The sequence below is a fragment of the Bombina bombina genome, chromosome 4 (assembly GCF_027579735.1).
Source record: "Bombina bombina isolate aBomBom1 chromosome 4, aBomBom1.pri, whole genome shotgun sequence".
In the NCBI taxonomy this organism is placed as follows: domain Eukaryota; kingdom Metazoa; phylum Chordata; class Amphibia; order Anura; family Bombinatoridae; genus Bombina; species Bombina bombina.
The window spans coordinates 102743353-102768781 of NC_069502.1; the positions used below are offsets into that span (position 1 = coordinate 102743353).

General features: G+C 39.0%; 1 protein-coding gene and 1 long non-coding RNA gene across 2 annotated transcripts in view; both read right to left on the bottom strand.

Annotated features, from left to right (window-relative positions):
- LOC128656935 (serotriflin-like) overlaps positions 1-25429 on the bottom strand; it is a 111197-nt gene that overhangs the window by 81539 nt on the left and 4229 nt on the right. Inside the window, exons 3-7 of the mRNA XM_053711113.1 lie at positions 23860-23967; positions 23494-23601; positions 18083-18202; positions 16072-16162; positions 14988-15137 (exon numbers count right to left, since the gene is read on the bottom strand). Of these exons, the coding sequence (XP_053567088.1) occupies positions 14988-15137; positions 16072-16162; positions 18083-18202; positions 23494-23601; positions 23860-23967 (577 nt within the window). The remainder of the gene's footprint in view (positions 1-14987; positions 15138-16071; positions 16163-18082; positions 18203-23493; positions 23602-23859; positions 23968-25429) is intronic.
- On the bottom strand, positions 7610-13480 carry LOC128655264 (uncharacterized). Its single transcript, XR_008401744.1, has 3 exons — positions 13384-13480; positions 10885-10973; positions 7610-7956 (listed from the first exon to the last, which is right to left on the bottom strand). It is a non-coding gene; the product is annotated as an uncharacterized LOC128655264 (long non-coding RNA).

The following is a 25429-nucleotide window of genomic DNA, read 5'->3' on the forward strand; positions in this document are numbered from 1 at the left end:
TAGCCCTCAGTTTACGCAGGGGTTAGGTTCCAGGAGGAATTGTTGTAAATCGAAACCGTTGTAAATTGAAACCCAGTTTATAATGTAAGTCAATGGGAAGTGAGGTTAGGTTCCAGGCCCCTCTCAAAATTGTCATAAGTAACACCTAATACATTATTTTTAAAGCTTTGAAATTAAGACTTTAAATGCTAAACAGCATTATAAACCTAATAATATAGATTGTATCATCATCAAACTAAGTTTAATGAACAAAAACATTTGCTAAACATCACCTAATAAAATAATCACACAACAGACTGTATCATCATCAAACTAAGTTTAATGAATGTTACAGAAGCATTAGTTATTTTGTTGTGAAGAGCTTATTTCCCAGCAGCAATGCCTGAACCAGCCAAGCCAGCGCCTAAGAAGGGCTCCAAGAAAATTGTAACAAGTATCATTTCATAAAGAGTTAACTTTTTTCAGCTTTTAGAAACTATTGTCTAAATACAAGTTTGCTGGCCTCAGCTCTAAGTTCAGTGATAAACAATCCCATTGTCTAATCACCTCCGGAGACAGACTGCTAATTGATAAGATGAACTTGTAAACTTGTTATCTTAAGTACTGTAATCCTATTGTGGCCTGTCAAAGGACATTGCTCTCTATCTAAATGTGTGATGCAGGATTTTGTGCCCCCCCCCCCCCCCTGGGAGTGCCCTGTGTGCATGTAACCTTAATAAAAAGCAGTCTGGGCATCCCAGTCCTGAGTTCTTGTTTGACCCTCAATCGCAGCGTTGACTCGTTTTTGTGGGCAGAAGGGTATCCTAGCTGTACTGCAGCTAAGGGAGATTATTCTATATTTGCGAGACTCATATAGAATACTATGGAAAACAGCTTCTCCCCTCTTTAGCAATAGGGATCCAGGCTACTAAGCGGTCCATCCCTCAGCGAGACTAAGGGTAACCGTAACATTTGGCGGCAGCGGCGGGATTTTCCTGGATTTCCTAGGAGAGGTACAGAACGGATGGAGAGCGCTTACGAAAAATTGAAGGGTACAACCCTAAAGGATTTACTTGAAAGCAGAGGGGGGTACGCCAGCAACCGGCCGAGGAGAGAGCTGATCGCAGAATTGACCGAACTGGATCAGAGCTTCACAATGGCGGAAACACCGACCACGATTAGTGATGAAAAAAACAGGATTGTTCGGGAAAGGCTCTCATTATACGGGCCGAACCCCTCCATGGAATTGGTACAGCAGTTGATGGCGGAGGCGGACGAGGATATACGAGAGACTCGAGCCCACGAACTCAACCTAGCGAACGCACACCGCAATGCTGAAGCACCGCAGGTAATCATCCCTGTCGAAAATGCTGGGAGGCCCAAGATACCCTATGCGGCATTTCGACCCTTCCTAGAGAGCGAGACAGGGATTGATGAATATTTGGCGGACTTCGAAAGGCAATGTGCCCTGCACCAGATTCCCAACAGAGAGTGGCCCACGATATTGTCTGGGAAACTATCCGGGCGAGCCCTGGAAGCCTTTCATACTCTGGGTGCTGAGGAAGTGACACAGTATGAGCTAGTTAAGGAGACACTGTTGCGACGGTACGCTGTAACTCCGGACACGTATCGCCGACAGTTTCGGGGCACGAAAAAGAAGCCTAACGATACCCATATGGAATGGGCGCACCGAATGCGGAGAGTGGCAAATCACTGGCTGAGCGGAAGTAAAGCGGTGACTGGTGAGGAAATTTTACAATTGTTTCTCTTAGAACATTTTTATAATGGCATGGAACAGCAAGGGAAGGAATGGCTGTGAGACAGGCGGCCTTCTACCTTAGAAGAAGCAGCCAAATTGGCCGATGAACATTATGACTCCCGTCTTCACGAACCCATGAGCTACCGAGCTCCAGCACGGGTCAAACCCAGAGAGGTTTACCGTGCACCCCCTCATGCTGAATTCCGAGCCCCGGTGCCCACAGGGCCCGTCCGACACTCAGGACCACCCAATAACAGCTCTGAGCGTCCCAGACCGACTTGCCACCGATGCAAGCAACCAGGGCATTTCATGGCTAGCTGCCCCCTTAATACGCACCAGACACCCAGGAATTACAATTACCCCTCTGGGTCCTATCGTCCGGCCCGGGCCCTCTGTGTTAACCAAGAGGCCCCTATTGAGGGATATGTGGGGCCGCTTCACGAGGCGGACCCTGTATATGCTGCCTCAGATAACCGCCAGCACCATCGGCAGAAGGTATGGCTCGAGGGGCGATCTACCGAGGGATTGAGAGACACAGGGGCTACTATCACGCTGGTACAGAGTCATTTGGTGCCAGAGCACAAGCGATCCAGACAGACTGTGGCCATTAGAGTGGCGGGGGGGGATGTGTACAAAATTCCAACAGCTCAAGTGCATCTTGATTGGGGAGCGGGAAAGGGGGCTGTGAACGTGGGCATAATGGATAATTTACCTGCCGAAATACTACTGGGCAACGATTTGGGCCCCATGACTTCTGCCTATGCTCCAGTATGCAACAACGAGGCGGACCCAGTGACTACACGGGCCCAAGCCCGGACAGAGCGAGAGCTCTCACCAGTGCGGGAGACACAGGTAAGACCTACCCCAACCTTGCCTGACATGTTAGGCCCCATACACTGGGACACCCCAGATGCTTTCGAGACAGAGTCTAAGACTGACCCGACCTTACAAAAGTACCGGGAACGAGCAGAGACCGGAGGGGACGGGGCAGATAACGAAACATTCTTATGGGAAAAAGGGAAACTAAACCGCTGGACAGAGAAAAGGGGACAGCGTAGGCGACAGCTGGTAGTGCCCCACAAATACCGTCAAGAAATCCTCAAGATAGGCCACGACATCCCCTTATCAGGCCACCTAGCCGTAACCCGTACCCTACACCGCATTACTCACACGTTCTTTTGGCCAGGGGTGCACGCTGACGTTAGAACTTACTGTAACACCTGCGATGTGTGTCAACGAGTAGGAAGGCGAGGCGATCACCCTAAAGCCCATCTAGTAAATATGCCCATTGTAGAGGAACCCTTCAGCCGGGTTGCTATTGACCTAGTGGGACCACTGGCTACCCCTAGTCCCTCCGGTAAGCGCTACATTCTTACCGTAGTGGACTACGCTACCAGGTACCCAGAGGCTGTCGCCCTATCCAACATACAAGCGGATACGGTAGCGAATGCACTAGTACAGGTGTTCTCCCGGGTAGGATTTCCAAAAGAAATCCTATCCGACCGAGGCACCCAATTTACGGCTGAATTGACCCAACAACTCTGGCAGGTTTGCAAAATTAAGTCCCTCCTGAGCTCCCCATACCACCCCCAGACGAACGGGCTGTGTGAGAGGTTCAATGGGACCCTCAAGCAAATGCTCAAGACGTTCACTCAGGAATACCGAGACTGGGAACGCTTCCTGCCGCACCTCCTATTTGCTTATCGGGAGGTGCCCCAGGAAACGACGGGGTTCTCTCCCTTCGAGTTGCTCTACGGAAGAAAGGTACGGGGACCCCTAAACCTGATCCGGGAGCACTGGGAGGGAGAGATGGAGGCTGGCGGTGTCCCCATTGTGCCATATGTGCTGGAACTCAGGGACCGAATGGAGCAATTAGCCAAATCCGTGCGGGCTAATCTCCAGTTGGCCCAGAGAAGGCAGAAAGTATGGTACGATCGGGGGGCCCGAAAGAGAATCTTCACCATAGGACAAAAGGTGTTAGTACTTAAGCCGGTGAAGACAGACAAATTGCAGGCGTCCTGGCAGGGTCCCTACCAGATCGTAGAGAAAAGGGGAGACACCACTTATGTGATAGCTAGCTGCCATGACAACAATCTTAGAAAGACATTTCATGTAAACATGCTCAAGGAATATTTTGAGCGACCAGAGAACGTGACGGCCGTATGTTGTTCCCCTCAGGAAGACCCCGACAGTCTACCCATTCCAGACCTATTAGAAAAGAGTCTCCCCACAGGTATAGTGGCTCAGGTTCAGATAGGAGACCGACTTAGCCCCACTGAAAGGGAGCAGCTCAGCCAACTCCTCCAGTCCAAACACCTCACCTTCTCCCCGAAGCCAGGGTACACTACTTTAACCACCCACCAGGTAGATACTCCGGGACAAGCTCCCTTGCGCCAGGCTCCGTACCGAATCCCCGAAGCAGTTAGGACAGGAATGAAGAAGGAGATGGATGAGATGCTCCAGCTCAGGGTAATTGAGCCCTCCGATAGTCCCTGGGCCTCCCCAGTTGTCTTGGTGCCCAAGAAAGATGGGACCACCCGGTTCTGCGTAGACTATCGGAGGCTCAATGAAAAAACCGTGACGGACGCTTACCCTATGCCCAGGGTAGACAAGCTACTCGATCGTATAGCCAGGGGAAATTACCTGACCACTATTGACCTCTGCAAAGGTTACTGGCAGATTCCCCTGGCCCCGGAGGCTATCCCCAAGTCGGCATTTGTCACCCCATTCGGCTTATATCAGTTTAGGGTAATGCCGTTTGGGATGAAGAATGCCCCAGCTACATTCCAGCGCTTGGTGTATAGGCTCCTGGATGGCTTCCAGAGTTTTGCTTGCGCCTACCTGGACGACATAGCGATCCACAGTGAGTCCTGGGAGGACAACTTAGCTCATGTAGGAATGGTTCTGGATCAGATCTGGGCTGCTGGCCTGACTCTGAAGCCAGAAAAATGCCACTTTGGGATGGCCGAGGTACAGTATCTGGGTCACCTGGTGGGGTGTGGAAAGCAGCGACCAGAGCCAGCCAAGATAGAAGCTGTCGCCAATTGGCCCACTCCCATCACTAAGACTCAGGTCCTAGCCTTCCTGGGCATGGCAGGGTACTATAGACGGTTCGTACCAGACTACAGCACACTTGCCAAACCCCTGACTGACTTGACCAAGAAGAACTTACCTCGACAGGTCCTGTGGTCTTTCCAGGCTCTCAAAAATGCTCTAATTAACGCTCCTGTCTTGGCGGCCCCAGCCCTTAACAAACGTTTTATCGTCCATACAGATGCTTCCATGTTCGGGCTGGGAGCCGTCCTCAGCCAAGTAGGCGAAGATGGAGGGGAGCATCCAGTTGCCTACATCAGCCGGAAGCTCCTGCCCCGCGAAGTCAGCTATGCAGCGGTCGAAAAGGAGTGTTTGGCTTTGGTGTGGACATTAAAGAAATTGACTCCCTATTTATATGGTCAGGAGTTCACTCTGGTCACCGACCATAACCCGTTGGTGTGGCTGAACCGGGTCTCTGGAGATAACGGCAGGCTATTACGTTGGAGCTTATCGTTGCAACCCTTCAATTTCACCATTACTTACAGACCTGGGAAACAGAATGGCAACGCCGACGGGTTGTCCAGACAAACCGACCTCAGCCCCGCATAACCAGGGGTCTGGACAGCCTTAGTCTGCCCAGAAAAGGGGTCAGACCGTGTCTGCCAGAGTGTTCCACAGAAAGGGAGCACTGTTACAGAAGCATTAGTTATTTTGTTGTGAAGAGCTTATTTCCCAGCAGCAATGCCTGAACCAGCCAAGCCAGCGCCTAAGAAGGGCTCCAAGAAAATCGTAACAAGTATCATTTCATAAAGAGTTAACTTTTTTCAGCTTTTAGAAACGATTGTCTAAATACAAGTTTGCTGGCCTCAGCTCTAAGTTCAGTGATAAACAATCCCATTGTCTAATCACCTCCGGAGCCAGACTGCAAATTGATAAGATGAACTTGTAAACTTGTTATCTTAAGTACTGTAATCCTATTGTGGCCTGTCAAAGGACATTGCTCTCTATCTAAATGTGTGATGGGGGATTTTGTGCTTTCCCCCCCCCCCCCGGGAGTGCCCTGTGTGCATGTAACCTTAATAAAAAGCAGGCTGGGCATCCCAGTCCTGAGTTCTTGTTTGACCCTCAATCGCAGCGTTGACTCGTTTTTGTGGGCAGAAGGGTATCCTAGCTGTACTGCAGCTAAGGGAGATTATTCTATATTTGCGAGACTCATATAGAATACTATGGAAAACAGCTTCTCCCCTCTTTAGCAATAGGGATCCAGGCTACTAAGCGGTCCATCCCTCAGCGAGACTAACGGTAACCGTAACAATGAACAAAAATGTTTTTTTACTTGCATTTTTCTGCAATCAGTTTTCTGCATTGTTAGCATGTTAGATAATATTGGGTCTGCACCTATTCTATGCATTTCAATCTGCAGTGATTAATAAGCAGTTAGGCACCCTCACCTCAAGCAGCTGGACAGGAAGATAATAGGGAAGTGTCTGCTAAATTTTGCTCAATAGATCTGGTCTGATCTGTGTACACAGATCAATTTAAGGCTGTTAAGTTGCATAACTTTGCTGCAAAACAAGCGGACAGCTCCACCTACTGGCTATTTTAATTAGTGCATTACTTTCCAAAAGCTTTTCAATAGCAGTCACATGACTGAAAAAAAAGGTTGTTATTCTGAAACGGCGCAAATTAAACCGGCGTAAACCGAGGGCCACCTGTGTGTGTATATATATATATATGTATATATATATATATATATATATATATATATATATATATATATATATACTGTATATACATACACATACACCTTTGAGCCGTTCCTTGACAAACACCTTAATAATTATATTAACGTGTTTTATTCTAGAACTAATACTTCAGGTCTCAAGTTGCTCTAACTTTTACAAAATGTAATATTAACAACGTTTAGCATGACCAAGATATTGAAGTACAGTATAGAGCACAATAAAAAGCATGGCCAAGATATCTATTGAAGTACAGTATAGGGCACAATAAAGGGGTGTTGGCCGTGCTAACCATTCACTGGTTATTCTGTGTTACCATAGACTTGTAATGTCATACTGCCATACTGCACACAAATCGTAGTGTGCTCCTGCATTATTTACAGTGCACCCTGAGCTATCACTAGTACTACACTTGTAATCTAGGCCTAAATTGGTTAAACCAATGCTGTTTAAATTGAAGTTAAAATTAAAAGACAGTGTATGGTTGTGCTCAAATAATCTCTAGGGGCATTTGTTTACTTGACCCTCAAAGCTTTATTGGTAAACCATGACCAAGAAACATAAAAATATTAAGGAAGAATTTTATAATGAGATGTAGACATAGAGAATAATATCCATAAAGAGATAATGGTAGAAACATATTAACATTATTTTTAAATGCTTTTCTTTTCTTTTTTTCTTCTTCTGTTGTCTTCCTTTAGTATTATTGCTAAACACTAGATGAATGATCACATAAAAGCATTAAGCACTAGGAAAATAAATGTTTATTAGTCTCAAGAACGTTTGATTCATAATAAGAATCATCAGAAAATATCAAACTTTTTGTTTTACCTTGATTGTAACAAAACACAAAAAAGAAATTCCTAAAAAAAAAACTTATAAGTAAAATATATTTTTTTAAAATCTGTTTATAATATGCAATACAAATTTATTTAACACTACTGTTCATACTAAGAAAGTTTTAAAAATAGTAATTAAAATTTAAAACGAAAAATCACATCACGCTACAAATATTTCATTAAATTAAATTATTGAGAGAGAGAGAAAGAGAGAGAGAAAGAGAGAGAGAGAGAGAGAGAGAAAGAGAGAGAGAGAAAGAGAGAGAGAGAGAGAGAGAGAAGGAGAAAGAAAGAGAGAGAGAGGGGGGTATATACAGTAGTTATATAGTTACATATTAGGATATTGTGATATAAGCATTTAAAAATAAATGCAAAATATATTTTTTATTAGGATGCATATAAATAGTAGTGCAGAAAGTTTTTTTTTCTTTTTTTGCAGGATCAGGTAGCTGGGTAATCCCTCTGCATTGATTTTGGAGTTAGTATATTTCATTGTTTTTGCAAGAACAGGAAGCTGGGCAGGCCTCCTGAATGGAATATGAATTACAGGAATCCGTAAAGTCCTTGCAGTTGGAATAATTGTTTTGAGCTCCACAAGGATTAGCTAAATTAATAAAAATATAACAAAATAATGTTTTACAAAATAGTCAATACATAATGCAATAAAAAAAATAATCATTGCACATACACTTAAAACAAAGAAAACATCTTCCACTCAGTCAGACACATTGGCATATTACAAGCTACTGTATGACATAGGATCATTCACAGAGTGACCAAGCTAACATCAGTTAAATAAAAACAATTTAAATATTCCTTAAAACTGTCTGCAACTGTCCTTGCTTCCCCTTTTTACAGTAGTTGTTCTGTAGAAAGCTATTTCCTTTATTAGTGGCATTTCATTGGAAGTCTTCCATAAGGCTTTTAAGACTGGAAAGTTTATTGGGGAGTACAAACAATCCTGACCATTGCCAAGCCAGTGAAGGGTTCTAGACTATGTAGAAGCTATAGACCTCTCTCTCTTATAAACCTGGTTATCATGATCTGAGCCAAAATAGTGTCATATAGATGGGTCAAGTCTGTCTTCTATAGTATAATGACCAAGTTGGATTTATCACTAGGATGCTACCTAAAATGTTCAGTTTGTATTGATGCTTTCACTACAAATCCTTTATCAGTTTCAGTCAATGTCTCCTCAATTTCATCTGCTCAAGAAAATCTCTTAGAGTTTATCTATGGCATATCCGCTAAGTCCAATTAAATGTGGAGGGCTTCTAATGTCCTCTTGTATTATAAAGCTGATATGGTCACTCACACTATTTCATGGGAGGATAAATTAGAATATATCTATTAGAGAGAGTTAAAACAAGCAACTCTTCCATCAGGCTTGATAATTATAGATGTTCTATGGACCCCTGATCATGCATATATTCTTTGTAGTGTAAGTAATGACTTATTGTAGAAATGCCCTGAGAAATGGAGGGAGCTTAGACACAACCATTTTCCAGTACACTCCATTAAGGGACTTCTGTAACCATCTCCCTGATTCTCAACTGCAATGGTGGGAAGAAGCAGGCCTGTGTAAAGTCATGGACCTCTACAGAGTTGACATCCTACGGTCTGCTAGAATGGAAGACACTGAATGGTTGAGGCTGATATTCCTGATCAGATATTGTGACATTCCAATAAAAGGCCTTAGGAAACCCATGCAATGTGAATTGAGGTGAATAAATAGCTATCAGTTGTACAAGCCCTTGTACTTTCACTATCAATAAAAAAAACTTCTGTAAAAGAGTAGGAAGATGACATGACAATTTAGTCAGAGGAGAGTAACTGGCAATTAACAATTTCTTAAAAAGGTAGGCTGGAGCTTCATGGTCTGGTTTAGGAGCCATGAGACTCAAGGATGGGAGGCAGAGGTTCAGTGGAGTAGAGATGAAGTATGATCACATTGGTATATTTTATACTGAGCTTTCAATCCTGGTGAGGCCAATGTATAAGAGAGAAACGGGCTAGGTAATAAATTACTGACTTATCAAGAGGCATTTGCCATTTCCTTTTTATTTCTCTTTTTTATGAATGGCTAGTGGAGTGCTTTCTGACTAATTTACACATGGAATTGGGTAATCCAACCCATTATAAAAAAATTATTGTCTCATTGCTGTTGCTTTTTTATTACATAGTAACATAGTAATGTAGTAGAAGAGGTTGAAAGAAAGACAGACGTCCATCAAGTTCAACCTATACAAATCTTAACATATATACAAAAAAGCTCCAGTTGAGCTTAAATTAATCCCATTAAAAATGTTACACATTTAAACACAAGCAATCATATTCTTGAACTCTGTTTCTAGTCAGAAGTGTATCTAAACCATTTTAAATGTTTCTAAGGTATTGGCATTTACTACCTCCTTAGGTAATGCATTCTACAGTTTAATTGCCCTCCTTCCCTCCAGCCTTAAATTGTGACCTCTTGTCACAAACAATTTTCTTGGAATAAACAGAGCTTCTGCAATTTTTGTATATGGGCCTTGAATATATTTGTATAAAGTAATCATGTCACCTCTCAAGCATCTTTTTTCCAGAGAAAACAGACAAAATGTTGGCTAACCTCTGCTCATAGCTTAAATGGTCCATTTACCTTGTTAGCTATGTGGCCCTTCTCTGAACTTTTTTTGAGATTGGTCCCCAGAACTGCAGTCCATACTCAAGGTGAGGTCTTACAAGGGATTTCCTTCTTTGCATCAATGCCTCTTTTAATACATGCTAGTATCTTATTAGCCTTAGAAGCTGCTTCAATTTTTTAGCTTGTTAGCTATTACTACTTCCAAATCCCTTTCCTCCTATGTTTTGCTAAGTCTAGTTTCATTTAAATAGGTTGCTTGCTTATTTTTACTTCCAAAATGTAGAACCTTGCATTTTCCAGTATTAATCCCGTTTTCCATTTACCTGCCCATTCATACTGCCATTCGTCCGCCTACATCTCCTTTTGTATTGAGCAGATCAATGACAAATCCGGTTTCCTCCAATCATTTCGTTCCCACTTTGACATCCAGCTCGTGGGGCACGCAGCAATTGGAGGAAGCCAGATTTGTCATCAATCTGCTCAATACAGTAGGAGATGTGGGCGGAGAAACAGCGGTATGTTTACTATAACGCAAGGGTAAATATTATTTTTAAAAAGAAGCATCTTTGTGAAGTTTATTGAATTAAAGTGCCTCTGTTTTTTAAAATATTTTTAGATACTGAGCAGTAATTAATTAAACTTTATAATCAGCATGTTCATAATACTTTTCAATCACTACTTAATTGCTAAATTCTAGTCAAATTAGTAATTGCATTCTAGAGTTATGGGAATTTGAATATAAAATAATCCATCAAAGCCTAATATAAATGTTACCATACAGCTACAAATGGTATCTTTATAATGTCAACATTATTAGCATTAATATTTTAGTCATTTAATTTATAATTACTGATGTACCTTAGAAAAAAAAATAAAACACTATTATTATCTGCTATAGTAACTTACTGCATAGACCATTGTCACATGAATTGGGGCAGGCTTCACAAGGAGTTCCAACTGTATAAGGAGTATTCATTGTGTCGGCGTCATTTCCTCTGAAATATGTTAAAAATATAATTAATCAATCAAGCAGAATTAAAAATTTAATTATTTTAGAAAGATAATTTTGATATAAAAGTGACACCATTTTTTTAAGGTTATACCTTTTTACTGCCTCCTGCCATAACAAATTAATAAACAATTGTATATGTTAACCGGATTCTACTTTATTTCTCTACCTTAATACCCAAAAATGTTCTTTAGAGACTATACAACAGCAACTGCAACTGTAAGATGATATAACAAATCTTATCCATCCATTACTTGTTAAAAACAGAATAAACATGATTATAAGCATGCAGTTTTCAATTAAATTTCATCCTTTGAAAAAGCCTTCAAGGTGAAACGCACGTCAGGATATGTCACCTGGAAGGGACAGCATATGATCACTGCAACATTCTGAGAAACTCTCATCATTTTAGTTTTACATTCTGCTCCTGTGAGCTATTGAACATTTGAACCCTGTTTCTATAGTGATATTAGTGGTATTATAAAGAGAAAATATAGGGGGCACCCTTGGTCAGATAAATACACAATTGATTTGGCAATTGCTATAGCAAGTGATTGGGCTCAAGCTGTAAACATGGGCACCAACGATAAAAAAGGCTCAGATGAAATAGGCTCAAAAAGGTGACCAAGCTAAGAACCAGCTTATCTAAATATACACAATGGCAATTTGCAGTTTGTTGTGACAAACACCACAAAATAAGATATACAAAATGTACCAAATGTCCCAATAAATATGGTATAATGTGGATGTGAAAGCCCAAAGATAATTCACATGTCAGGTCCAGACAGCTATCTGTAGGTGGTTCAGGGTCCTAATCCAGGATCAGCAATTTGTAGATAACATAAGAAAACAGAAGCGCCACGTGACCTAGTATAGTTTTGTTGGGTAATAATATATATGAATATTTGGTATATTGCACTCACATTGAGTAATGCACCCCTTGTGGTGTTAGTGAAGTGGAGGTCAGTCTGCTGGGTGACTGTTGTGATCCCAGTCCGCTTCACTAGCACTACAAGGGGTGCATTACTCAATGTGAGTGCAATATACCATATATTCATATATATTATTACCCAGCCAAACAATACTAGGCCATGTGGCGCTTCTGTTTCCTTATGTTATCTACAGATTAGTGGCATTATGTTGCTTTTGGTGTCAATATTTGTGCCCTGAGTGACTTTTATTTTTTTTAAATTGTGGAATACATTTATATTTGTTCGCTAATTCTTGTTTTGCCAGAGTGATTTATAGAGAGTGTAATTGTAGCTCAAGGCCACAAGAGTGTGTTTTAACAAGAGTTTTTAATTTGGGCTCTATTTGAAGCCGTGCTGCACTATTGGTTGTTTTTCTCTCTTTGAGGTTAACTACAAGCAAGTTGAAACTATTGGATACAAATTTCCTCTTACATTGAATCCTGTTGTAGCACAGCAGTAAGACTTTAGGTTTGGAATTTGGAGACCAAAAGAGCAACTATTGGATACACTTATCTTCAGAGGCATTTAAAGATTTGTATATCTTTATTTACACAAGGACTTTATGTGAACTGTTTAGTTTCAGGTTTTTTTTTTCATTTTAATTATATTATTTTTCTAAATTTATACTGATGTTTTTTTTACTTATAACTTTTATATTACGTGTTATTTTAGAATATTAATTTTGACATAAAAATGACAAAATAGTGTTCATTATTTAAAATAATTTTTTTACTGCCTCCTGCCATATTGAATGAATAAATATGTATATATGATAAACGTTTCTACCTTATTTTTTTTTAAAAAATGTTTAGAGACTATACAACAGAAACTCTAAGAGTATATAACAATTTTTATGTGTCCCTCCATTACTTGTTAAAAATGGAATAAGCATGATTGTAGGCATTCCGTTTTCCATTAACTATTGACTACAACAAACATATGTAATGTACCCTATTGATTTTACATTTATATCAGGATAGAGATATTTAATTAATAGTATAATAAAAAATGATTAAAAATAAACTATTTTTTTACATCCATTTTTAAAAGATAAACATCCCCATTGTGTTAAATTCCTATTTTGTAAAAAGTATGTGTTGAATCAAGGAATACAGAACATTATATAGGACATTAAATTAATTTGTTAATAATATAATATTGTATCTTTGTCTAAATGGTAAATAGTGTAAAGATTACAATATTAAGAAGAAGATGATAATGAATATTGTTAGAAATATATTATCACATTTCATGTATTCATCAAGCAAGAATCCCCATACAGTTTAAGAAAAAAACTAATAGCAGAATTATTAGGATCATTATGTATGTCACAAATAATTAATAGAAGCACAATTTCATATATATTATTTATGTGTTAAATACTTACAAAGTTAAAAAAATAAAAATAAATTGTTTAATACTTACGCTGGGCAGTAGTGACAAACATAGTAGTATTGGTATTCAGCTCCAAAACATTCTGAGACATAACATCCAATTAGGAATGAACTGTACCACACCACCTTGAAGAAAGAGAATTTGTGATAATAGATAAATAATATTCGTAAAAAAATTAACTTGTATAATCAAATATTTATATATTACAAATATTTAAAACAACAAACAAAATTAAAGCTAAAAGATACTTTAAGATAAAAGATACTTTAAGCTCAAAATTAAATCGTACAGAAAATATTTAATCATGCTTAGTATCAAAACTGTTTAATGTTTACTAAGTGGCTGCAACAAAGAAGATAAAATAAAAATACTCAAGAGGCTTTTCAAGTATAATTGCTAAGGTCTGCTCAAATTGTGCTTTCAAAATGACATCTTAAGGACTAGATCACAAGTGTAGCGCAATCGTTTATGCCCTACCAATAAGAGGTATATTGCTAGGGTTTGCACTAATCAGGCTTACTGCTCATATTACAAGTTTAAAGTAAACGCGATCTTGTGAGCACAATTGCAAATTACTCTAAAATCATTACTGCAAACTCAGAGCTGTAGTTAAATGTTTCAAGAAAATAAAAAAAGTTGCACAAAACACATAAAAAAATACATTACAAAGTTTACTTACACTCATAATAACATTGTCTAATAACAATTATTAGAAAAACAATATTGCACAAAAAAGTTATAAGGGATCGACGATATGGTGTTAGAAAAAAATGGCCAAGGGCTTTAACATAGAGATACATACATATACATGTCTAAAGATGGATATATATATATATGTACAGACTTTTAGTTGTTTGCAATGATCAAATCAAACAAAAGCAATTGAAATAGCTCAACACAATGAATGCACAATGGAAGCAATATTTTGCACTCCACTTGTAATCTAGCCGTAAATGTGTTATATTAGACTCTCATCCAGTGACTATAGACTTTAGAAAACTGGTGTCACTCAATAAAGTTAATACATTTAAGAACTAATTAAACCAAAAAAAGATTATTTTCAAATTTGGATAAATATTTGTTACTGTATTGTTATCTTCATTAGGGCGTTGTGCACTGGTATTCTTAAAGGGACACTGTACCCAAAATTTTTCTTTCGTGATTCAGATTGAGCATGAAATTTTAAGCAACTTTCTAATTTACTCCTATTTTCAAATTTTCTTCATTCTCTTGGTATCTTTATTTGAAATGCAAGAATGTAAGTTTAGATGCCGGCCCATTTTTGGTGAACAACCTGGGTTGTCCTTGCTGATTGGTGGATAAATTCATCCACTAATAAAAAAGTGCTGTCCAGAGTACTGAAACCAAAAAAAAAAAGCGTAGATGCCTTCTTTTTCAAATAAAGATAGCAAGAGAACGAAGAAAAATTGATAATAGGAGTAAATTAGAAAGTTGCTTAAAATTGCATGCTCTATCTTAATCACAAAAGAAAAAATTTGGGTACAGTGTCCCTTTAATAATTTTTTACAGGTAAGGTAGGGGAAGCTAATGAAGGGACGGTGAGCAAAAAAAGTTTACGAACCATTGGTTTAATCTGTTTAGAATTTTAAGTACCCACGGTGGCTATTTATGACTTTCCTGTGTGTAATGTCCAATTTTAGCACCTACAAATTTAGCTCCTTTTCCATAATCAAAATCTACATACTCATCGAAAAATGCTTGAATTACATACTTCCAGGAAGCCTTATATGAGGACATGAATAAGTTTTCTCCACATCTGAAATCTAAAATATAAATAAGAACAAAATAAAATAAAAAAATCATTAATACTAGATAACATCTGCAAGGATAATATATCTATGGATCACTACACTTCCTTACTCATACATGTGTAAATATTTAGGTTAAATATTTGATTTTTTTATACAACCTTTTACATTTTTAAGGTCAATAAGTTCTGCATTAGTAATTATTTATTATTAGTAGGCTAAGAACATTCAGTTCCCTTGGGTTGGAAAACGTACTACAAATAATACATTTTTATGCTTTATTCTGTATATTACAAACATTCAGTCAAAAACAGACATTTTAAAAGACACTTAAGCTTGAAAAACAAATAATTTAAATCTTTGACATAAGATTTTTCCAAAAATTAAGATCTAATACTGTTACGAATATTCAAAAATTGAATTTAGTTCACTCTCAGATTTCTATTTTAAAGAATACCAAGATAATAAAGCTAAATTGATAAAATAAGTTAAACGTTTTTAAAATGATATGCTCAGTCTGAACCAAATAATTAGGTTTCATGTGCCTTTAATTTGGTTCAAAATGATAGTATAAGTCATTTTGCACTTTTATTTGTTTATTTAAAATCTTAACAAGTAATAAATATATTTAAAATGTACATGTATTTTATTTTTTATTTTTAAAGGGATAGGAAAGTCAAAATGAAACTAGCATGATTAAGATAGAGTATGTAAAATTAAGACACTTTTAAATGACCTTCTTTTTTTCAAAGGTACTTTGTTCTCTTGGTATCCATTGTTGAAAAAGAATATGTATGTAAAACATAAATTGAGGGGTATGTGTTTGACTTTAAACAAAGCAAATTTGACAAAAGAAGTATATTGGGTTTTTTTCTTTAAATTTATATATGTTTCATGTCCTTTTAAAGCAGGCGCTTCCATACTATTTACCACATTCCTATTTACTTACTTGGGATTTTTCTTAATTCTTTTTTACTGTGCTCTTGTATACAAGTTTTTGCCCATCTTTCTGCTGTTTTTGCAGCTTCATCACTCCACTTCTATGAAAATAAATAAATGAGATATGGTTTAGCATTGGTAAAAGTGATTTCCAATATTTATAACAATCCGTTTTCTTTTTGTTAGATTTTAGTTTTCATTGTTTTTAATGAACAAGATGAATCTGAATGTAGCAGGTAATGGTCTAGATTGATTGGGCTCCATTTATTAAATGGCAGGCGGACCGTGTTTGCTATTAAGAGCTTGCCCACTGCTTGTGCATTGCCGCACATGGAGAAAGTCATAAAAGAGGGGGCTGCCAATCATCCAGATCTGACCGGGGTCATTGCAATCCACCACACTTTTGGTGGTGGAGGGGTTAAAGGGACAGTGTACACTAATTTTCATAAAACTGCATGTAATATACATTACTATAAAAAAGAATATGCACAGATACTGATCTAAAACTCCAGTAAAAACCTTTTACAAACTTACTTAGAAGTTTCCAGTTTACCACTGTTGATGAAGTTAGGCTGGGACACACAGTGAAAGGGGCTGGGAAAGAACAGACACTCCCCCTCCCCCTTTCCCTGCATATGAAAAGACAGATTACACAAACTGGAATCTGTAGACTTGGGTCTACATTTGGTCATTTTGGGCTTAAAGGGACACTGAACCCAAATTTTTTTCTTCTGTGATTCAGATAGAGCATGCAATTTAAAGCAACTTTCTAATTTACTTCTATTATCAATTTTTCTTCGTTCTCTTGCTATCTTTATTTGAAAAGAAAGGCATCTAAGATTTTTTATTGGTTCAGTACTATGGACAGCAATTTTTTTATTGGTCGATGAATTTATCCACCAATCAGCAAGGACAAACCAGGTTGTTCATAAAAAATGGGCCGGCATCTAAACCTACATTCTTGCATTTCAAATAAAGATACCAAGAGAATGAAGAAAATTTGATAATAGGAGTAAATTAGAAAGTTGCTTAAAATGTCATGCTCTATCTGAATCACGAAACAAAAAAATTGGGTTCAGTGTCCCTTTAATTAGGAGTCTGAAAATCAGCACAATGTTATTAAAAGAAATAAGCAAAACTATACATTGTTACAAAAACACTCCCAGAAGGGCTGTATAAAAATATAATCTACAAAACATTTATGCAAAGAAAAATCTAGTATACAATGTTCCTTTAAGTAGAAGCAGTCTTAAAACTAATTCGCTGTTTAGGCTTGCAAAGCTGCTATTGCAGTTTGATAAATGGAGCCGATTGGGACTCATTTAGCTGCTGATTCTTACTATGTCGACGAGATCATGTTCAAAATGCATGACGACTAATTTCACCTATCTTTTATAGCTAAATATCAGTGGGTGTTCCTGCCATTAAGATGGGACCGCTACACCAGAAAACAAAATAATTACAACCTCAAAAGACAGAAAACAGCTTAGCAATGTTTTTTTTAAAAAAAGTTAATTAAATATGTGCATGTCTGTTTTGTTAAAGTATGGTTTTCAAGACGCTCTTGAGGTATGGTCTGACTTTCTTTTAATCAATAATACAACTCAGCATGATAGATTCCCTATAATAAAGATGCTAACGTTGTCACATATTTCTTTTCATGGTATTACACTTTAGTAAAAGTTTTCTTTTTTGCACGTTAGAGTGGACTGTTTTCTAGATGTTTATTTTGTAAAGTTTTTAAAACATTTCTAAAATTGTATCCTGCACAAAAAATAATAATTCTGTGCTGATAAAAGTAAAAGAAAGTGAGATAAAATCAGTTCCGTTGATTTAATTGGATCAGATCTCTAAACTCTGTGCTCTGACTGCGGAGGCTACAAATCTTTTTGAATCTTACCATGTTTGAATGGCGAGATGTTGCTTTTTCAGCAAGATCTTAGTTTTACAAATAAGATTTTTTTTTTTATTTAAGTCAATGTATAGCAAAATATTGATTAATTACATGTTTACATTCTTACCATTTTCAACATGTTTTTTGCAGTTGGGATAACTATTCTTCTTAAATTATTGTGTGCATCAACTATAATACCTCTCACGGTTTTGTTAGTTGTTGACAGCGATGAAAATGGCTGCTTAGCCTGAAAAAATAATAAGTTAGATCATTATTGAGTTATAATAGTTAACATATGAGGGTTTATAAATATGTTTCAATGCTAAAATATTGTTACCCAACTTTTAATCCAAATAACAAATATACTATGAATATAGCCTATGGCATTATAGTTGTCTAATGCCAACTCTAAGATAAGTTTTAAATTTAGATTCCAAAGGGAAAATATAAAATGCTAAATAAATACTGAAATATCTTGTTTATTAACCTCACCTACTTACAATTATTATAACATTATCTGAAAGGGGTTTAGTGTTTGAATATGTCATTTGCATACTTAAAGGGACAGTCTAGTATAAATTAAACTTTCATTATTCAGATTGGATTTTTAATTTTAATCAACTTTACAATTTACTTTTATCATCAAATTTTCTTTTTTCTCTTGGTATTTTTAGTTTAAACTAAACATAGGTAGGCTCATATGCTAATTTCTAAGCCTTTGAGGGCTGCCTCTTATCACATGCTTTTAAAATCTCTTTTCAACACAAAGAGACAGAAAGTACACGTGGGCCATATAGATAACACTGTGTTCAGGCAGAGGTAGTTATTTAAGATTTAATTAGCACATTTCAATGCTAAATGCAAGACAATAGATAATAAACAGTCACAGTCATGTGATCAGGGGGCTGGAAGACGGTTCCTACATACAAGGTAATCACAGAGGTAAAAAGTATATTAATATAATTGTGTTGGTTATGCAAAACTGGGGAATGGGTAATAAAGGGATTATCTATCTTTTAAAACAATAACAATTCTATGGTAGACTGTCCCTTTAATAATATGTACAGTTCATAAATTACTTTGCCTGTCTTAACACCCAGATGCAAAACAATAATTATTCTTATTTCAATAATGAAAATATACTTGTAAAGTAAGAAATATATATATTTACAAAATAATTACCAACTTTTTGTTATCCAAATCTATATTCTTAAAATGCAATTGGTGCTGAACACCTATTATTACTTTTTACTACAACTTAATAATAAATGGTCAATACATGGTACTAAAAGTTGCACTTAAACAAAACTATACAGTACTTTTAGTTTAGTGCATTACTGCTTTACTATATATATCTATGTCACTAATGCACTAAACTAAAAGTCACTAATACTGGCCACATTAAAAGTATCATAGTGGGGCTGTCTGCATGGTGTCATTAAAAGTATGGCTACCTTTGTCATCCAAAGTTGTAGTGATTTGTATATTTTTGTTTTTCAGCTTTTGTGCCACTTACAGAATATGTCACCCAGGAATAGTGCCATGATAGTCTTAGTAGTCACCCTATTTATCATATATGGCTTAATTTTTTTCTTCCATGATTTAGGTAGAACATACCATTTTAAACAACTTTCCAGTTTACTTCTATTATCAAATTTGCTTACTGCTCTTTGTATCATTTGTTGAAGGAGCAGCAATGCACTACTGAGCCAAAGACAATCAGCATATATATGCAGCCAGCAATCAGCAGCTTGAACCTAGGTTTTTTACTCCCAGCACCATAGAAGTAAGTTCTCTCTCCCTCCTCCCTATGTATTTTGGCAGTATTTTACTGTATTCTGCTTGCTCTGTTTTTATTTCACACCTACCCCTATCCAACTAACGAGCCCGCCCACCTTCCTGCTGCATTTAATGCTGCTCCCAGCACCATTGAAGTAAGTTCTCTCTCCCTTCTCCCTATGTATTTTGGCTGTATTTCACTGTATTCTGCTTGCTCTGTTTTTATTTCAAACCTACCCCTATCCAGCTAACCAGCCCGCCCACCTTCCTACTGTATTTAGTGCTGTTCTCTGTGCGACAGCGCAGCGGGCGTGCCAAAGGCATGCCACTGGCGTGCCAAAGGCATGCCAAAGGCAAGCCCGTCAGCACCCGTTCGCGCCCTGACCGCACCCAATGCAATGAACCTTGGCTCCAGAAACTGCCACCACTACAACGCCAGCACCCTCCATGCGCTCAAAACCGGTAGATCGTCCGCCTGCTACCACGCATCCCCGACCAACACCTTCAGACCTTTTACCTGCCGCAATTGCTCCTTCCTCTCCCTCCGGACCACAACCCAACCAACTAACCCACCCAAAAAAAGCCGCAATTACCTCAACTGCATCCTCCTCAACACCCGCTATATCCACAAGCACACCCTCGAAATCTGGAACCTGCTAGACTTTACCTCCCCAGGCGTTGGCTTCCTCACAGAGACCTGGCTAAACCCCACATACGCGCCAGACATCACCACTGCAATACCTGAAGGCTACAAGATCTGCCACAAAGACCGCAGCAACCGACCTGGAGGAGGCATTGCCATCATCCACAAACACACCATCCAAGTCGCAACCAGCTCCAATGACCAGTCACTAGGCCTAGAACACCTACACTTCAAGATCCAGGTCAACTCCAATACCACCCTGCAAGGCACCCTCATCTACAGACCTCCCGGACCTCATCCTGCCTTCTGCTACTCCATCACTGACCACATCGCACCCCATGCCCTTGTACGAACAGACTACATCCTTCTCGGTGACCTCAACTTTCATCTTGATAACCCCAATGATCACAGCACCTCCACCCTTCTGGAAAACCTCAGAACCATCGGACTGAAGCAACTCATAAACTACCCAACCCACGGAGCCCGCCACACCCTTGACCCAATCTTTTCCTCAGGCAACCACATCTCAGTCAATAACATCACCGAACTCCTCTGGACTGACCACCACTGCATAACTTCTCCTTCAACAAACCCACCACCCACCTCCGACAGTACCACCTGCCCCGCAGAAACTGGAACAACATCACCCAAGACTAACTACACGACACCCTAAACAAATCCTCTCCACCTACCTCCACAGATGCCAACTCCTCTGCCCACAACCTCTGGATTACACCCTCGCCCCATTTAAAATACCGTCCAGCTGCCAAACCACCAACAAGGCCAGCTGGTTCACCCCGGCCCTTCAGGACTCCAAACGCCACTGCAGACGATTGGAAAGAACCTGGAGATCAGGCAAAAGCTGCCTTTAAGGAAGCAATCACCACCCACCACCACCTCATACAAACAGCCAAAAAACAGCCATCCAAGACAGAATCAACTCTAACACACACAACAGCAAGGAGTTGTTCTCAGTCATCAAGGAATTCTCTAAACCCAACAACGACACCACCAACATCCCCCCCCCCCCAGGACCTCTGCAATACCCTCGCTGCACACTTTTAATGCAAGATCCTCGACATCTATGACAGTTTCACACCTCATAACTCAACCTCCACCACCCACTCCCCTACACCGAACGACACCCCTCCCAAATTCACCCCCCACAACACACAGGCTATCTGGAACCCCCTCACTACAGAGTACACCCTCAGAATCATGAAATCCATCCACTGTGGCGCACCCTCGGACCCATGCCCCCATCACATATTCAACAAACCAAGTGACACCATCGCCTCTGATCTCTGCCGCACCATCAACTGCTCCATCAAAACCGGCACCTTCCCGGATGTCTAGAAGCACGTGGAACTGAAACCCCTGCTGAAGAAACTCTCAGCAGACCCCACAGACCCAAATAACTACAGCCCCATCTCTCTACTTCCCCGGCCAGATTCATAGAGAAGTCTATAAACTTGCAACTTATTGAGGCCAACCATACCCTGGACCACTCCCAATCTGGTTTCAGAAGCAACCACAGCACCGAGACCGCCCTCCTCACCGCAAAAGATGATATTCCGTGCCATGATCGACTGAGGAGAAACTGCCACCCTCATCCTCCTAGACCTCTCAACAGCCTTCGACACTGTCTACCACAAAACCCTCCACACCTGCCTACACAACGCTGGCATCCACAGCAAAGCCCTGGAATGTATCACCTCCTTCCTCACGGACAGGACCCAGAAAGTCAGACTCCCGCCTTTCTCCTCCAAACCCACACCAGTCAACTGTAGTGTACTGCAATGCTCTTCAATGAGCTCCATTCTCTTCAACATCTACATGGCCCCTCTCACAGCCATCATCCAACGCCGCAACGTCAACATTGTCTCCTACGCTGACAACACCCAGTTAATCATCTCACTCACCTGAGATCCCACCACCACCAAAAAGAACATCCATGAAGGCCTGACAGCAGTCGCCAACTGGATGAATGACAACCGGATCAAACTAAACACAGACAAAACCAAAGACTTCCTCCTCTGACCCAATAAATCCGCATGGGATGACTCCTGGTGGCCCACAGCCCTCGGTCTCCCTCCAACCCCAACTGACCACACACAAAATCTAGGCTTCATCCTGCACTCCTCACTCTCCACGAACAGACAAATCAATGCCATCACCTCAACATGCTTCCACATCCTCCACCTGCTATGAAAAATCTTTAAGTGGATCCCTACCGAAACCAGGAAAACAGTCACCCACACCCTTATCAGCAGCCGGTTGGACTAAGGCAACACACTCTATACCGGCTCCACCATCAAACTCCAAAAGAAACTCCAATGTATCCAGAACACCTCAGCCAGACTCATACTCAAAATCCCTCTCCAATGCCACATAACCAAACACCTAAGGAACCTTCACTGGCTCCCCATCAAAAAGAGAATCACCTTCAAGCTCCTTACCCATGCGTTCAAGGACCTACAGAACATTGTACCCGAATACATCAACCACCACGTAAATTTCTAAACCCCTGCCAGACAACTCAGATCGGCCGTCCAAGCACTCGCAGTCATCCTCCGCATCAGCAAATCCACAGCGGGCAGGAGATCCTTCTCCCACATGGCAGCAAAGACATGGAACACCCTCCCGCTGCACCTCAGACAATCCACCTCCCTTACAAAGTTCAGAAAGGACCTCAAAACCTGGCTCTTTGACTGAACGCCCATCCCCTCCCCCCCTCCTCCTATCCAATAGATAGATAGAGATAGATTTGCTGCTCCTGAGCTTACCTAGATAAACATTTCAGCAAAGAATAACAAGAGAAGGAAATAAAATAATAGAAGTAAATTGGAAATATAGTTATAGTATACAAAAAAGCTGTGTATGTATGTGTTATATTAATAATTAATTAACTAAATTATATAATATAATTAAAATTCTTATACAATTTACTTTTTTTTAATAAATTACAATTTATATATGATAACACTTTTAAAATTTACATTTATTTATATTTAAACATAAATAATAATTAACTGTTGTGATATAACCATCATGTAGATGATTTGGTTTATTGAACCTAACTATGACTATACACAAAATTATACTAATAAACTCACCATATATAAAATATTCTCAAGTGGAATAGAAGGTGGTCTTGTGAGTGAAGAATCTGAAGCAACAGTACTTTTATTTGTCACACGTATGGCTGTAGTTACTGGGGATGCCTGAAAGAATTGCATATATTTTATTACATCCACATAAAATTTTTATCCAAACTTTTCTGTAAGACACTGCAACTCATGGACTCATAATATAATAATAATAATAATAATAATAATAATAATAATAATAAAAAAAAAAAAATATATATGTATATATATATATATATATATATATATATATATATATAAAACCATCATATAGATGATTTGGTTTATTAAACCTAACTATGACTATACATAAAATGATACTAATAAACTCACCTTATATAAAATATTCTGAAGTGGAGTAGAAGGTGGTCTTGTGAGTGAAGAATCTGAAGCAACAGTACTTTTATTTGTCACATTTCTAGGTGTAGTTACTGGGGATGCCTGAAAGAATTGCATATATTTTATTACATCAACAAATTTTCATCCTAACTTTTCCGTAAGACACTTGGGGGCCTATCTATCAAGCTCTGTATGGACCGCTGCTCCATAACCCTTCCACCTGCTCTTAGGATGTGGACAGACATTGCGGGAAATCAACCAGATCAAATACAATCAGGTTGATTGACACCCCCTGCTAGCGGCCAATTGGCTGCAAATCTGCAAGGGGCGGCGTTGCCCCAGCAGGTCACAAGAGCTGCTGGTGCAATGCTGAATGCGGGGAGCGTATTGCTCTCTGCATTCAGCGATGTCTGTCGGACATGATCCGCTGATCGGATCATGTGCGACAGAGGGTTAATAAATAGGACCCATAGAATCAAAAATAATAATATAATAATAATAATATTAATACAAAAAAAATAATATATATATATATATATATATATATATACAAGTAGCTGGTATATGCACTCTCACTTGAAAGCTTACAGCCAGGGTGCTAGTGGGAATAATAAGAAAAATGAAGAAACTTGCACTCGCTGGTCCTTTTCAAAAATATTTACTCTGATACAAAGTGTAAAGTTTCGGGGATAATGTATCCCCTTCCTCAGACACAGGCAATACAAAGTGATGCAAACTTATAAGAAAACAAACATAAAACCCCACCCCCTAATTAGAACAAAAAATGCCAAAATGGTAACCATGGTGACCACTATGTCACAGTGTATAAAAACTAAATACTATATCCATTAAGTTTAGTGTACAATAAACTGTCTGAGTATTCATAATCATTCTAAGTGAATCGTGACTCTTATTAGACATGGGAGAAAGCAAAACACTATATACAAATGCAGGGAATATATACACAGACCGTAACAATTTCACAGCTTAACATATGCAGCAAGAGCCGTAAAATCATAATGGTAGTTAGTGCATTGACTCTATGCAATAATGGCAACAATCTATTAACCAAGATCATAACAGTGGACTCACCCCACTTTAACCTGTTCAATTATCCCCAAACAACCAGTGGATATGATCAACAGCAATGTATAGAGCATACATATTCAAAAATGATATTTAAGTGAAAACAAAAGTTTATTTAGTAATTGGCCAGTTACTTTCATTTTTTTCTCTATATCACCTAGATTACAAGTTTTGCGTTGGGGCTTGTAATGCTGAAAATATGGCATTTTCAGCGTTAAAAGAGCACCGCAGCTATTACAAGTGTTGTCGGTATAGCTGTACCGCACACCTTTTATACCGCACACCTTTTAGCCTGTAATGCAACGTCAGTCCCGCACACGTAAAAATTACGTTTTTTCATGGGATTCCCATAGCGCCATTATTAGGAGTTTTGCGGTACAGCTAAAAAGTGAGCATTACACTCTAAAACGACAAGATCCGTACCGCCATCTAAAGTCAGTAGTTATGAGTTTTACGCTACAAAGCTGTAACATAAAAC